Below are 16,139 nucleotides of genomic sequence, written 5' to 3'. Positions count from 1 at the left end.
GTAAACAGTGTTTTCTTTCTTCCTCTATTTATTTTACGTATTTTGTTGGGCTACTAGAGTGTTTGTGTGGTTCGAATATCTGAGATCGTGCAGCTCTTAGAGATCGACGGTGCGTCGTGTTATATCATGGGGGTGATTGCGGCCAGTAATCTGTTGCATCGGAATTAGTTTCCGCAGAGGTGCAAATTTACCTTAAAGAGAGCGACATAGTCCGTGCCTCATCTCGCCGCATCGGAAAAGGTTTTACTAACGCTGCTTGTTTGTTGTTTTTGTTCTTCAACAGAATCTGGTAAGCCGTATTATTCCCTTAATACTCAACACGCATTCCCTAGGTCGAGTCGGGTTAGGGTAGGGGTTGGGTTCGCATTCCCAGGGTTGAGTCGGGTTAGAGTAGGTGTTGGGTTCGCATTCCCAGGGTTGAGTCGGGTTAGAGTAGGCCTTCGGCAAAAAATTAGAGGGGTCATAAGACCCAGACAATCTGATGGATTAAATCAGAGGACATGTCTTAAACTCTGATTAGTGTATGAAAAATTGCAAAAAATGGGCAAAAAATAGCAGTGTATGGACACAGACTGTTGTATGTATCTTTAAGATCCTAAAACTCATATTTGGGTCTGACAAATTACAAAAATGGCCTAACATATTGTGCATGGTTTAATATAATAATAAGGCTACTTCAATAATTTTATAACATTGATTAGTATATAGTATAATGACTACTCGTTACCCAAATAGGACATTTTCGTGATTCTTGTCGTCCTATGTGCACTCTTCTCTCACACTCTTTACAATCAAAATTTTCTCTTCTTGCATTTTCTCATATCCCTAACTTGTTTGTTTCGGTTTATACGTAACCAAAAGTTAAATATAACCGATTTTACAATAGGTCGTGCAAATAATTGCTTTCGGTTGGTTTGGCTAACAACCGATTGTGATTTAAAAATCAATTAATCAAACTTAACGAAAGATAATTACAAATATAATCAAGAAATTCGGTGATTCTTCACTGATTATCACTGATTACACAAATTACTGGTTTTTTGTTTTTCCAGTTTTTCCCATACCTATTCACGAATTCCACGGAGGAACTTCTCCATCTTGAGACTTCGGGTCGGGTTGCCACATCCTAACCCTAATCCAATACGAAATTAAATCGGGTTTGCTTTTCCCAATCCAACCTGAGAAAATGCCAACCCGAGCCAAAATCAAGTTGAGCCCGTCGGTTTCGGGTTGAGCCCGACCCAAGTTGCACCCCTAGATCAGAGTTCGGGATTTGCTCCAATGACTCGCTTGCCATCCATCTCTCTCTAAGACCCGAATTCGCATAGAAAAAGAATCTGTTCGATGACTTGTCGATCCCTCTTCCTGTCGTCCCAAAGCAGAGGAGAGAGTTTGTTTGCAGTAAAGTGGTTTAGATCTACCAGGCACCCAAGGGTGACAATGCCAACAATTGCATATCCAGAATGATGTTCTGTTCTAGACTTTCCAGCTGTAACTGACTATTGCCCATTTATTCCGGAATAATCTTTTTAGGGGACCAAATGCTACAGGACCAGCGTCCTTAGTTACATATACTTAGCCAGCTCCAGGAGGTGAAGATCAAGCACATCGTGACGGAACGGAATGAAACTTAAGTAGAACCGGCAACGGAATCGACCTCTGAATCGAATTACCTAATAGCGGCGTCTCGCCGTGACCTTATCTTGGATTCTCAAGACTTCTGTCGCTCCATCCCCGCAGGGGCAGAGAACCCGTCGCTGTCTCGACTGGATTGAAAACGCCCTGAGATCGGACCTTCCTCGTGGAACTTGGTAAAGGTTTCACGAGGATTTGTACTGTTCAGATTACGACATAAGGATGTCACGTTTATAACAGTGGGCCCTAGCGAAGGATAACTAGGGCAAGTACTAAAATGCTGTGTTCTTTTAATTTCTTTTCTCCCTGGTTTCCGCTTATTTTCCGTGGAAAACCAAAAGAAGTGTGTTTCTTTGTTTTCGTGGGAAACTTTTTAACCTACGTGGAAAACGAAAAAAAATACGTGTAAATGAGGTTTCCTCGAGTGAAAGGAAACCCCATTTCCAAGCCCAGCTATTGGAAACCCAAGTTTTCCTCGACAAAAACTAACGAGAGACCCTCTCATTCTCGTCTTCCTTCCTTGCCACCGCTGCACCTCGTCGCCTCCGGCCTTCCTCTCCAGTAAGACTCTGTCCTTCTCTCTCTCTCACTCTCACTCTCTCTCTCGTCTGGTTCTCTCTTTCTCGCTCTATCTCTCAATCTCTCTCTGATTCGGTCGATTCGATCGAGATATCTTCTTCTTCTTCTTCTCTTTTCAACACTCCCCTTCTTCTTATGTACATATTTTGAGGGTTTCATTTTTTGGGGTTTTGGTTTCAGATTTTGTAGGGTTTGGGATTTTTTGAACGAGTATGGGTGTGAGCAATACACCCTGGAAAATCTGAAATCTCCAAAATCTGAAATCTGATTTTAGGGTTTCTAAAACTAAAACCCTAAAATCAGAAATCTGATTTTTTATTTTTATGGTTTCTAAAACAGATTTTTGAAATCAGCAATACACCCTGGAAAATCTGAAATCTCCAAAATTAGAAATCTGATTTTAGGGTTTCTAAAACTAAAACCCTAAAATCAGAAATCTGATTTTTTATGTTTATTATGGTTTCTAAAACAGATTTACGGGTTTCTAAAATTGCAAAATCAACTTATTCTAGTTCTCCACTTTATGTTTTTGGGTATTTAATTAGGATTTCTGATTGTTCCTCTCCATTTTTTGCATGCTAGGGTTGCTACAATCAGTTTATAGTAGTGATAATTGGTTATTTGTAGGGTTATGATAAAATCAGTTGGTTATTTGTTTTTTGTTTTTTTTGAAATGGCATCAGTTGGTTATTTGTATTTGTGGGGTTATTGCAAATCAGTTGTATTTTTTTTTCATGTATTTTTCGCAAATCTCTCCATGTATTTTTCATGTATTCCTAATGTCTTCCTGTTATTGGTTGGCCCATGTTTTTTTTAGTTGCTTTTCTTGGACTAATTTTTGTTCTATGAAGGAAACAATCCACACTGAACTCTCCATGTATTTTAGCTTAGCATATTAGTTTGAGTATTTTGTGGGTGTTTTTTTCTCCAAGTTTTAAAACTGTTTGATGCAAGTCTCTGTCGATTTGATACTTGATTGAGTTCGTTTGATACTCAATTGGTTTTATCAATTTGAACACCTGATCTATTTGATTTTGGGTGGATTTAGGGTTCCACAAATATGATTTTTTCTTGTTATTCATGTTTTTTTCCTTCTTTTGCAGGTGATCATCCTACTGTCGATTCTTCATTCTATTGAGTTCCCCTGCAAAGAAACACATATTTCTGTAGTTTCTGTTAGTTTCTGTGAGCTTTCTGTCAAGTTTCTGTGCAACGAAACGCTCATCTGACAGGTTTTCTGTTAGGTTTCTTTTCATTCACTTTCCTTTCTACCACGTCAGTTTCCTTCCCGTCACTTTCCTTTCCCGACAAGAGAACAGAGCAAAAGGGTTCGGCTTTGGAGCATTCATAACCCCACGAAGGGCAAGGACTCTTCTTTCCTTCTCTCCAAGCAAGAGAAAAAAACTTCATCAGTTCAGAAGAGAGAAAGAGAGAAAGAGAGAAAGAAAAAAACGATGGAAGGGCAAGAAGGAAGTCAACAGCCTCAGCTAATTCTTGCTCACAAACTCTTCCTCCTCACACATCCTGACGTTCAAGACATCGAGAAAGTTCATCTCCGTGAAGAGGTCTTGGCTTCTGTAAAATCCCATGGTAAATAAACCACTCTCTCTCTCTATCTCTCTATTTCTCTATTGTCTGCCTTTAACATTTTTTATCTTCTCTGTATGCGCGTAGACATGGCTCCTCTGTATGAATCTCTGGCCGCCGATTCGGTTCTGGAGTTGGATCAAGGGCTTTTGGACTCAATGAAGGCTAAGATTGATGAAGATCTCAAAAAGCTTGACGAAAAGTCAGTTCTTTCTTTTCCTTTTTATGGTTTTTGTATTTCTTAATTATTTTAGAATAATGGGTTTGTTTAATATAGTTATCTTTTTTTCTTCTTCTCAAAGCTTATGATTATATATGCAATATGATAAAAGAAATTTCTCAATCAAGTAATAAAAAAAAAATCTAAGAGAGATATATGGGATATTTAAAAAAAATCTGTATCTGAGAAATCCGTACCATAAGATAGTAACTATCTTCTATATGAGGTCAAATCTGAAGAAAAAGGAAATACCAGATTTGTAATTATTTATTTTTTCAATAGAGGGGATTTTCTTCATAGAGTTATCCCTTTTTCTTTTTGAAGCTTAATGAGGAATAGTTGTATTTAGAAATATCATATGTTGTTAATGTGTAGACTTTAGGATTAGAACTCAACTATTTTATGCATATCATTCATGTTTGTGTTTATAATTTTGGGTATATCGCATTTTAGTCTACCTTGGGATACCTTTTTTTCCCTTAGGCAGTGCATTATTTCGTGTGTAAATTGCGATCTCAATTTGCGTATTGCTATTCATAAAATTAGTGGCATGTATTTTGTTGACCCCAATACACTTCCCCTGGCTCTTTTTTTTTTTTGTTGAGAAGATCCACTAATAAAAGAATACAAGGAAAAAGAGAAAAAATACAAGGAGAACAAGAAACACAGAAAAAACTAGGGAGGCATAAAATCAAACCACTCCACACTAGATCTAATAGCTCCCGATTTGGCCAAACCATCTGCTTCACCATTGGCTGATCTTCTCACATGACTAAAAGAGGCGAAAGAACCCGAAAGTCTATCTGAGATCTCTTCAATCATGGCGAGAAATCTCCAAGGAGGTGGAGCAGATCCCGAAATCTATTTCACTACTTCTATAATCACTTTGTCCAAAATTCCTTCTTCCATATGCAAGATTCCAGAAAAAGCCGCTTTGACTTCCGCCTCATTAGAATCACATAGACCACACGGACCTGAATATGCCCAAATTACCAAACCTGTTTCATCTCTAAGAAGACCACCTCGTCCCCCAACCCATGGTTCCCAAAACATGCTCCATCAAAATTAAGTTTTAAGAAACTGGGGGGAGGATTAGACCATTGTTGGACAACCTTAGGCTTGGAAGAACCTTTTGAGCAAACGATACGCCACCCCTCCCACAAATCATAGGCAGAGGTACCAAAGAACAGGGGAGAACTTTTAGCCCATTGAATCGAAATTGCGACTATCCTTTGAAAGGTCCCGTAAGCTGACTTGGCCTTACCGACAAATACTCGATCATTTCTTTCTTTCCATATCGACCACCGCATAGCCAAAATACAATTCCTCCACAAAGCTTTCCCCTTTTTCTTCAAGGCACATAATCCCAATCTTGAATAATCTGCAGAATAGAGTTTGGAATAACCCAAAGAAAATCGAATCTAGTCAACAACAGACCCCAAATCACCCTTGTGAACTTACGATGAATGAAAAGATGATCAATCGATTCCCCATCCTGAAGACACAGGGGACAATGATTCACCAACATCATTCCTTTCCTTCTAAAAAAATCCATGGTTTGAATTCTCCCCCGGCTAATAGCCCATCCGAAAAAAGCTACTCTTGGAGGGCAGGAAACAGACCACACCTTTGCGACTAATTCGTCAGGAACTTCGGTCATCCTACTTGAATAACAAGATTTTACAGAAAACACTCAAGATTTACTATGAATCCAGATTCTCTTATCCGATCCTACTCTTTTGATATAGGGTCCTTCAATCAAAGTAAACAAATTTGAAAGGGAAGATAGTTCCCCGTCGAAAAAGTTCCTTCTGAATTTAGGGCACCAAATGATCTTATTCTCCAGTCTTTCAAAACAATCCACTACAAATACCTCTTTAACAGCAGCCACCAAAAATAACTCTGGAAAAATGTCTTTTAGGGGTTCTTCAGAACAACATGCATCAAGCCAAAATCTAATTCTATCCCCCTTGTAAACCTTAAATCGACACCCCTTGCGGAACGTATGAGATAGTTTAAGGATATCTCTCCAAACTGTCAAACCTTTTGCCGCATAACAGTCTGAAGATTCCCACCTGCCAGATGTAGAGCCGTACTTACTGCTAACAACTCTATCCCAAAGGGATTACTCTTCTTCTTCGAATCTCCACAACCATTTACTCATCAAAGCATTATTGAGTTCTTTTATCCTTTTTATTCCCAAACCTCCATCTCTAATATTTGTACACAACTTTTCCCATTTGACCAGAGAAACTTCAGATTTAATATTTGAGCCACGCCAAAGAAACCTTCTTTGAATTTTCTCCATCCGATCCACTACATGAGCAGGACAGTGGAATAGGGATAAAAAGTAAACCGGCATATTGGCTAAGACTGATTTAATAAGAGTTAATCTACCACCTTTAGAAACCAAGTTTCGTTTCCACGAGTCTAATCTCTTCTCAAGACGATTAACAACAGGTTCCCACATATCTTTGATAGGTCTACCTACTCCTAAAGGAAGACCTAGATAAGAAGATGGAAGAGTATCAAATTTGCAACCAAGAATATCCACTAACTTTTGAGCCTCATCCTCCATGGTATTAAGGGCAAAAAAGCTCGATTTAAAAAGGTTTGAGCGCTGAGCAGAGATTAACTCATAACACCGCAGAATAGCCTTTAAATTCATCAGCTTATACTCATCCGGAACACTGAAAAGCAAGGTGTCCTCTACTTTGTCCTTACCAATGCAGAAGCCTTCAATCAAACATTTCTCACACCCTTTTAAAATAAGCTTACTCAAAACTTCGGCAACGATCACAAAAAGAAAAGGGGAAAGAGGATCTCCTTGTCTTAAACCCCTAGAAGACTTGAAGAAACCTTTTGCAGACCCATTCACCAGCACCGAGAACCAAGCTGAAGAAACACATTTTCGCATCCAATCACGCCATCTATTGCTGAAGCCCATTCTGCCTAGAATGTAATCTAAACAGTTCCACTCCACCCGGTCATAAGCTTTTTCCATGTCCAGTTTACAAACGATTCCTTTTACTCCACTCTTTATTCAAAAATCAATGGTCTCATTTGCAATCAAGTAGCAGTCCAAAATTTGTCTTTTGCTTACAAAAGCACTCTGGCTGTCAGAAATGATGAAAGGGAGAACAAGTTTAAGGCGATCCGCCAACACCTTTGCTAGAATCTTATATAGGCATCCCACCAGACTAATGGGCCTAAAATCCGAAACTTTAACAGCCCCTACCACTTTAGGAATTAAAGAAATGAATGTGGATCCCGTACCTCTATCCAAACTCACCCCTTCATGGAACTCCGTAAAGAATTTCAAAATATCTGCCTTCACGAAAGACCAGCAAGATTGGAAAAAAGCAATGCAAAAGCCATCAGGACCAGGGGCCTTATCTTTTGCCAGTGAAAAGAGAGCTGAAGAAATTTCATCCTCATTAAAAGGCTTGTCTAAGTTCTCACTATCAGACAAAGAGAGAGTCATGCTCAACACCTTCAGGAATGGGACGGATCAAATTTTCGGAAGCGTAGAGAGAAGAAAAGAAATCTAGAATAGCCTCTGAAATGCCCTCCTTGCAAGAAACCACATCTAGAAGAGATTCGATTCTGTTTGATCTCCTTCTAGAACTTGCCATGGCATGAAAATAGGCAGTATTCTTATCACCCTCGGTCAACCACCTCACTCTCGACTTTTGTCGCCAAGAAATTTCCTCATGAAGTAAAAAGTCTTGATGCTCCTGCTTCAATTTTCCCAATTCTACCCATACCTCCCCTCTACCATTACCAGAATCCTCCAAAGCTTTCAAAGCGGCCATTCTAGCTTCGATCTCACCCTTCCTATCCACCATTTCTGACTTTTGACCCTTAGCCCAAGCTTTAACCTATCCTTTATGTAACGTAATTTTTTGCCAATCACCACATCAACTTTACCTTGAGCTAGACAAGAATTCCACCATTCTTCAAGCAACTCCAAAGTAACTCCACCATTCCACCATTCTTCAAGCAATTCCACCATTCCCCTGGCTCTTACTTACCCTACGTATGTGCATATTGACCCAACCCGAGCACCTACCTCAAAAGATTGCATATTTACCCTTGTATCACATTGGTTTAGGAAACATAAGATAGATAAAATAGTGAAGCACAATGCTTTCTTCCTCCTCCTTCCTTCCTTTCCATCTTAGATACAACCTAGATCTTCCTTGTGTTGATTGGACCACAAGATCTAGGGTTTCCCTCTTGTACACGGAAAGCCTATGAAGTTCTATGTTTCTAAACTAGAAAACCTCCAGTTTTTTCCTTTTTTGTGCATCGAAAGCCACTGCTTTATTCGTGTTGTTTGTTTTCAGCTCTATTGGTTCCTACCTTGTTCATGGATTTTAAGGCTTCCTGCCCTATCTCTGTGATCTACGTGCTTCCTTGTTTATGTTGGTCAGTTGCTCCCCTAATAATGAGTGAAAGTAAACCCACTCTACTCAACATCATGGATATGGATGGGTTGCAACTCATGTCCATGAAATTGAATGGGCAAAATTACCTTTTGTGGAAGGTCCCAGTGGATTACATTTTGTGGGCTAATTCTATAAAGGTAGCCCTAGTTTCCAAAGAAAAATTAAAATATTTTAATTGAGAAAGGTCCCAATGAATCAAATGCTTATATATGAAAACTAAGAGAAAAATATCAGATCATGAATTGGTTGTGGAATATCATGGAACTACAAGTCAGATCAAAAGTGATGTTTTTAGGCAATGCTAAAGTCGTCTTGGACATTGTGAATGGAGATATAGTCATCTCATGAAAATATATCGTGTGTTTATGAACTATTAGAGAGAATATCTTCATGTTGCAGCAAGGGAAAAAGACCCTCAGCGACAGTGAATAATACTTTGAGGTTTGTGAACAGATATGAATGTATATCATCCCTTGTGCAATGGTATAGAGTAAAGAGTCAATAAGAGTTTAGAGTGGTCGAACTCCTCTCAGGTCTCAAGCCTGAGCATCCTTTTCCTACAGGTGTGATTGGACATCTCTTTTCCTCTCCTTTTTCTCTTCAACTATCTAGGTTTTCTTGGATTGGATAAGCATTTGCATGCAAATGTTTTTTTGTTCATCTCTTTGTTCGTTCATTTAAAGGATAGGATATTTTTGTTAAAACTCTGATTATTTATATATTTTGAATGAGTAAGGATATTCTCGTCTTTACAATTTGTAAGAGTATAAAGAGGTCATTCAAGCCCCATGGTGAATAGAATCAAATTAGGCTTGTCTTAAGGGCTCTTCTCTTCTTTATCTTTGTACATCTCATCAAAAGACTGAAACTTTTACATGGTATTATATCTAGATTCAAGAAAGAAGGAAGCTTTTATGTCTTCTGCATTCAACGATCTATATTTTTCTTCAATGTATTTTCCTCATACTAAAATCTTTCTTCTGTCTGGAATTCTTAGTATCTCTTTTACTCATGCTTCCTTCATATTTTATTGGTCAATTATCAATCTTCTAAGAATTCTCTTTTCTGTTCTTTCTCAAATTCCTTTCTATTATAAGTCTCATCTTTTTTCTATCTTACAAACTTTTTTCTTCAAAATCCCATTCCCTTGTTCTGTACGAAAACAACTTGGGTAGAAATAGTGAGGAAAGACTTGAGGGCTAGGAACATAACCGAGAACAAGACCTTGGATAGGAGAGAATGGAAGAAAATGATCCATGTAGACAAACCCAACTAGTGTCAAGATTAGACTTAGTCAATTTGAGCCGAGTAGATCCTTTCACCTTCTTCATGAAAATTTTCTAAAGGATTCCTTAGTCGACCCCAACTAGCTTGGGACAAAGGCTTAGTTGAGTTGAGTTGATTTGAGTTTCTTGCATTGAGTTTGCAAGCATTTACAAATAGTCTTAGCTTCTATTTCTAGTATGTTTTTTCCATTTTCATGTTCTTGTTCTTTTCGTTTTTTTTATCTTTTTCTAGTATTAAAATGAAACTCCTTTCGTGTCTCACTGCACCTCTCATTTAACTTTTCTTCGTTGTTAATCCATCCTTTGTCTTCGTGAAGGATATGCACTCTGAAACAAATAACACTTGCGAAAAGTGTTTGATGTTTAAATCTTGCCATGTCCAATTATGGGGTTCAATAGCCATCTGGTCTAGGCGTTGAGTTGTTCTTAATTATGACTTCATTAATTCCAGTCAGTGTATGACACCAGACATTAGTTGGCATCAATATTACATTGATCTTATGAAGAGCAAATGCTAGCAGCTAAGAATCATGAGATACTTGAGCCACTCTACACTATTGACTGTTCTATTAGTGCAAAGAAGAGTGGACTAATATATAGGGATACACACAACTGATTAGGCAGATTAATTAGATACACGAACTGTCTGTGTTACGTTATTGTATCATGGTAGATGGCTGTATAGTTTCATGGAATTCCGAGAAGCAAGGAATAATAGCTTGCCCTGGTGCAGAAGCAAGGTTCAAGTATTGAACGTAAAGTACTCTTCGTAGAGACTCTGTTTTGATAATAAAAGTGCTATTAAATTGTCCCAGAATCCAATTTTTCATGCCAAAACAGGCACAATGAGATTTAATTCAGGTATTGAATAAGACACTCTTCTTGTACACTACCGTGATAACAAAAGTGGTATTAAAATCATTAAAAAAATAAATTAAATAAATTAAATAAAATAAACCATTCAAATAAAAAATTAATAAATAAAATTAAAGCGCTATGAAATTCTATTAGGAATCCAGGATCCGCTTTTTCTTGCCAAAACAAAGCACATTAAGATTGCTTTTCACTCTCCATGGGAAACATGGGTGATGGATAGCTGGAATGTTCAGTTCCACCATTAAAGTAGATAAGATAAGAAAATAAAATATAACATATGCCATTCAAAAAAATAAAAATAAAATAAAAAATAATAAAACATATGTTTCAAGACAACAATAAATACAAAATGTGTTACAAAGGGATTGGCTACTTACGATTATAACTGTAGGCATAGTAAGCAGAAAGTTGGTAGGTTAAGAGAGGCGTGTAACCACCCTCCCTTATGGCCCAATTGTCGAATGCTACAAATTAGAAGGTACGCCGTGATGCAATTCTCCTTCCATCAAAAGTCCAGAAAGCAGCCGGTACTTTCCACAGTACCCTGCCAAACTTTCGAACCGACGCGTTCGCTAGTATGTAAAGAAAATTTTGCCGGGGGGGGGGGGGGGGGGTGGGGTTATGAAATGACCATAGCTGATACATTGGATGGACACCAAGTAGTTGATGCTATCCATCTAGTACAAAACTTTCGTGGGTGCATCTCTCAAGTTTGTTCAACCATTAATGAGTAATCCTAATGTGTACGGATTTGCTTTCGTAGCTCATATTGGTTTGTATCATGTTGATTGGGCTTACCTCTTCTATGTTTCTTGAGTGTGGCGTGACTATCTAATATGGTAAGGGATCAAGTTCTAATCTCTCAAACCCTAAAGCCTTATGATGTGTGTACGACATGGATTGGATATTATTTTGTTGGATAGTGGTAAGGATCCTTAAAACCTAGGATATGGGGATATATACCCTGTACTAAATATCGTTATTTCGAATTTCAAGATCCAATCTTAGGTGGTTACTAGAATGGAGAAACTTCAACATGATTTCTTATGGGAAGGTAAGGAATAAAAAATGAAGAAACAAACATTTCATGAATTCATAGAGTATGTAAATCAAAGAACAAGGGCGACTCAGAAATGGCAACTTAAAACTAATGAACAAGGCACTATTAGGCAAGTGGCTAAGGAGGTTCAGTGTAGAAAAATATGCCTTATGGCACAAAATTATTGGAGAAAATATGGGAAGCGACTTTTTATTTACTTATTTTTTTTTTTATTATTATTTTTAAAATTTTTTTTTTGGGGGGGGGGGTGCGGAGTGTAGAGTCCCACCAAAAAGAAAAAGTTTATGTGTGTGTGGTGGTCTATTTGTGTATCACGTCCATTATACAAGTCTAGAGTTTGATTTAGATCGGGAAGGGGGGAGGGAACTCATTTTTCAGAAGATATATGGGTAGATTGTCATCTCTATGCCATGCAAGAGTGAGTGAATGCTATGAGGAAAGGGGGAATGGGTCAATTGTATGGGAAATAGGGGTTCTTAATATGCTTTACAGACCAATTCAAGAACCTATTAAGAAGATTTGGACCCAGACACCCAAGGTGTGTTCTCTATTCGTTTCTTCATTCAAAGTTTATTGGAGGAGAATGGTAGTGAATCTCCTCTCGCAAAGGTGTGGCGCTCTTTGTCTCCGACTAGGGTGGTAGCTTTCACATGGACAATAGCAACAAGGAAAGTCATCACCTGTGAGAAATGTAAAAGGAGAAGATTCAACTATCAAGTAGGTGCGTGTTGTGCTTAAAGGCTGAGGAAACCATAGATCATATGATGATCCATTGCCCATTTTCAAGCTAGTTGTGTTGTTATTCCCAAATTCAATTGTGAATGTCATTCTTGATTGGGGGTGGGGGGATCATTATGTAGTACCAAAAAAATCCTATGGGGCTTCCATCCATATGTGATGGCTTAGCACATTTGGATGGAAATGAATAATAGAATATTCAATGATCACCACCATTCCATTGGAAGATAGTAGTGAAATTGAAAATTTATTTGATCTAATGGTCCAAGAAATGCTAAGGCAATGTCTTCACTCCCAATCCAATAAATATTAAAGAGTTGGAGGAAAATCATTTGGAAAGAGGCACTCACAATGTCCCACAACCATGGTGGGAATCTGATGAAGACATGGTCAAGCTTAATCATTTCATTATCACATTAGCCAAGGAATTCATGTGCAACTCCAAGGAATAAGAGGACATGATTGCTGCTGCACCATGTGCTGGAATTTCAACTACATCAGCTCTGAGAGAGCTGTCCATGAGTTGGGAAGACAGCTAGGCAATGGCTGGACTTGTTCGCCCGATCATCAAGGAAATGAGCTGCCTATGATTTGTACATGAGCTGTTATGATAGCTAGCCATGAGTTGGTGGTCACGAAAGCGCTAAGAATGGGACTACCTCTATAAATAGAGGTGGGCTGTCATTTTTTAGTGGAGTTTAGGAAATTTTTGGAATTTGAGTGTACTTGGAGCGTAAGTGTGGAGCGTTTTCTGCATTGGAGATTCCATGATCCTTGGGAGTAAGTAACCTGCAACTTCTTCTTTGGTTTATGTTTTCATCTTGTGAAGTGCTTCTAGTTGATCGAACTGACTACTAAGAGATTGATATTGAGTTTCTGCCACTTGCCATTCCAAGAATGACATCATTCTGTATTTTGTTTGAGAATTGCAGTGCTGCCATATTGGATTTCAGTTCTTGCTGAATTGTATTTGAAGTTGTTCTACTCAACAATGGAATTCCACATCAGATCACTCCTAACTCTTACAGCATCACTCAGTATCTTAGAAAAGAAATTCACAGCCTAAGTAGCAAATTAAAGGAATTGTGATGGAAATCAAAACTGAATTATGTTCTCTGGTATCAAAACAGTTAACAAAGGGGCAGATCTCTTTAGCTCCGGTATGCGATAAAGTAGCTAAATGAATCAGAATCTTGTGAAAGTTACGAGCAATCAAAGAAGGTTCTGTTATTCTCTAGTAGTTATGACTCACCATGATATGCCAAAGCAGCTATACAGGGAAGAAATTATCAAAAGAATCACAGACTTCTCAAGGCATCATTTCATGGAAAATATGTTAGCTTGTGATCCATCATATCATGCTCTTCAATGACCAAGAGAAAAATTGTGTACTTGATGATGAAGAGGATGAAGAAGCAGATGCTGACTTTGGTTCAGTGGATGCCGTAGTTCTAGGACTGTTAAACTGAAGAAGGCAACGGGGAACAAGGTCTCTGCAGCTGTGTATGCCGTACTTCAGGAACTTTGCACCCTCGTTAGTTTTCTTAAGAATCTGTTGTCAAAAGAGCACGTATCAAGTAGTCGCATTCTACAATTATTGAAGACAAGCTTCTCAACTTTCTTGATGGATAATAATAATATTCAACTCTTGTAATTGAGTGCTATCAATTTGTTCTTCAGGGTATTTGCTTCATATGCACTAGCACAGGAATTTTGTGATTGATGAGACGTTTCAGCTGCTTTCGAAGTTGCCCTTCTCAAAACATGCTAATAGATCGTGCAATTTACCTGATGAAGAACAGAGGCAGATTCAAATGATAGACCGCCTTGCTGATTCAGTTGGTTCAGTTTAGTGGGGACCTTCCTGAAGCATTAGGGCTGACACTAAGTGGTAGTTCCATCCCAGAGGTCTCAATTGATGCCAGTTACCCAAAACTGAACCGAGTGAAAAGTGTGTCGAGTTGGTGGAACTTTAGTTTGTGACTCCCCTTATCTGGGCTTTGTCTTTGTTGGAATGGCTGTAATGGGACAACTCTCTATCTTTATCCACCTTTATCATTGTTTGTTTTTGTGGAATAAAATGACCATTATTGCTCAAAAGGGCAAAAAATATGATACAAAATTGCAAACTTGTGGGAGAATGAAAGGATCATGTGCGAGTCCCGTGAAAGTGCCCAATCTGTTTTGTAAACGATAGTGTAATCAAATAGGATATGGATTAATAGCATCTGATCTGAGCTATGCTTCTTATGCTTATTTATGTATACCTATTTGATACTCAGATACTCCATACCTCCACTTCAATTGCTTTTAGTAGAAGGTCCTAGTCTTTCAAAACTTACGACTTGAACAAGAACTCAGCTATGGTAAAAGGGACTCGACTCAAGCGTGTCAACGATTGAAGCAGTCAACTTTTCATTAACTTAGGCAAGTCAAATTTGTTATCAAATTGGTCGGGGCAAAACACGGACTTGACCAAGGTAAAAGTCAGTTGACTTGGGCGAGTTGATGATTGACTCATGGAGTTTTGAAACACTGGAAGGTCCACAATATTATTTCCTTCTATTTTTTTATACAACTCGAAATCCTCGTGATTTAAGAACACCGCACCCGGAATATTTCTTGGATATAATTAATGTTTTTGGACTTGTTCTTGAACATTTGTTCTATATCTGATATTGTTGACGTTTCGTTGGTATGCTAAGTGACCTTCTCAGGCTATACCACAATTTCATTACTCCCACCATCAATCTTTGACTCGGCCGAGTTGACTGCCTTTTACCTTGGCTGAGTTCTTTTCCGAGCACTTCTTTTTAGGTGACCTTCAAGTTATTGAAACCTCCTCCAAATGTGGCTGATGGCTTTGTCTGGATCTCAACCGCAGTTTATGGTCCTTCCAATTAGGGGTGCAACTTGGGTCGAGTTCAACCCGAACCCGTCGGGTTCAACCTGATTTTGACTTGGGTCGGGTTGGGTAAATCATAACTCGGGTCGGGTTAGGGTTGGTAAATGGACCCGATTTTAATTCGGGGTGGGTTCGGGTTGAGGCATTTACAACCCGACCCAACCCGAAACCCGAAATTTTTCTACAGGATGGTTACGACATTTCAAAAATGCTAGAAAAAGCAATGGCGCCATCATGTTTTCAAAAATATCTTTTCAACTTTGACGACAAGTCTCCATCAGACCCTCTTTTCTCTCTTTTTTAATGATTTTTTACTTCTCCCAATGTCTGCTATAAAGTAGACCCACTCTCTTGCTCCACGTGGTGTACAACCACCAAAGACCAACTTTAATAACATCTTGCAAAGTCCCACCCCTCACCCATTTTCTTTTCCTTCCAGACTTCCACGCCACCAAACACGAAACCCACAAAGCCCTAACTTCTGTCTCACCCTCTTTTGGTGGAGGCTTCCTCTTCCTTCCTCTTCCTTTATCTCTGAAAATCCAGTGATTCCCCCCTTCCTAAGCTCCCCCATAAGAAGAAGAAGAAGAATAAGAACAAGAAGAACCGACCCACCCCTCTATTTCAGATGAGTTTAGTAGCAACTCAGTGGGTTTGCACCATATTGATGGCTTGGTCTTGCATGAGTTGGGTTTGCATCAATACTAAGACACCAAATCGGGTCGGGTCCGGTCGGGTTTAGGGCTGGCAACGGGGCGGGGCCGGATGTTGCATTCCCCCTCCCCGCCCCGCAGGGAATACC

At 38.8% G+C, this 16,139-nt stretch overlaps 1 protein-coding gene across 1 annotated transcript in view; it reads left to right on the top strand.

Annotated features, from left to right (window-relative positions):
- Positions 1-2,040: 2,040 nt before the first annotated feature.
- Positions 2,041-16,139, top strand: part of LOC143890028 (26S proteasome non-ATPase regulatory subunit 6 homolog) — a 33,614-nt gene continuing 19,515 nt past the window's right edge. Inside the window, exons 1-3 of the mRNA XM_077394535.1 lie at positions 2,041-2,196; positions 3,318-3,804; positions 3,889-4,003. Of these exons, the coding sequence (XP_077250650.1) occupies positions 3,669-3,804; positions 3,889-4,003 (251 nt within the window). The 5' untranslated portion in view covers positions 2,041-2,196; positions 3,318-3,668. The remainder of the gene's footprint in view (positions 2,197-3,317; positions 3,805-3,888; positions 4,004-16,139) is intronic.

Source organism: Tasmannia lanceolata, unplaced genomic scaffold (genome assembly GCF_043159265.1).
Source record: "Tasmannia lanceolata isolate RefF3 unplaced genomic scaffold, GAP_Taslan_0.1 ptg000013l, whole genome shotgun sequence".
Taxonomy (NCBI): Eukaryota; Viridiplantae; Streptophyta; class Magnoliopsida; order Canellales; family Winteraceae; genus Tasmannia; species Tasmannia lanceolata.
Note: the sequence above shows the minus strand (reverse complement) of the source record. Positions and strands in the feature narration are given on the sequence as shown.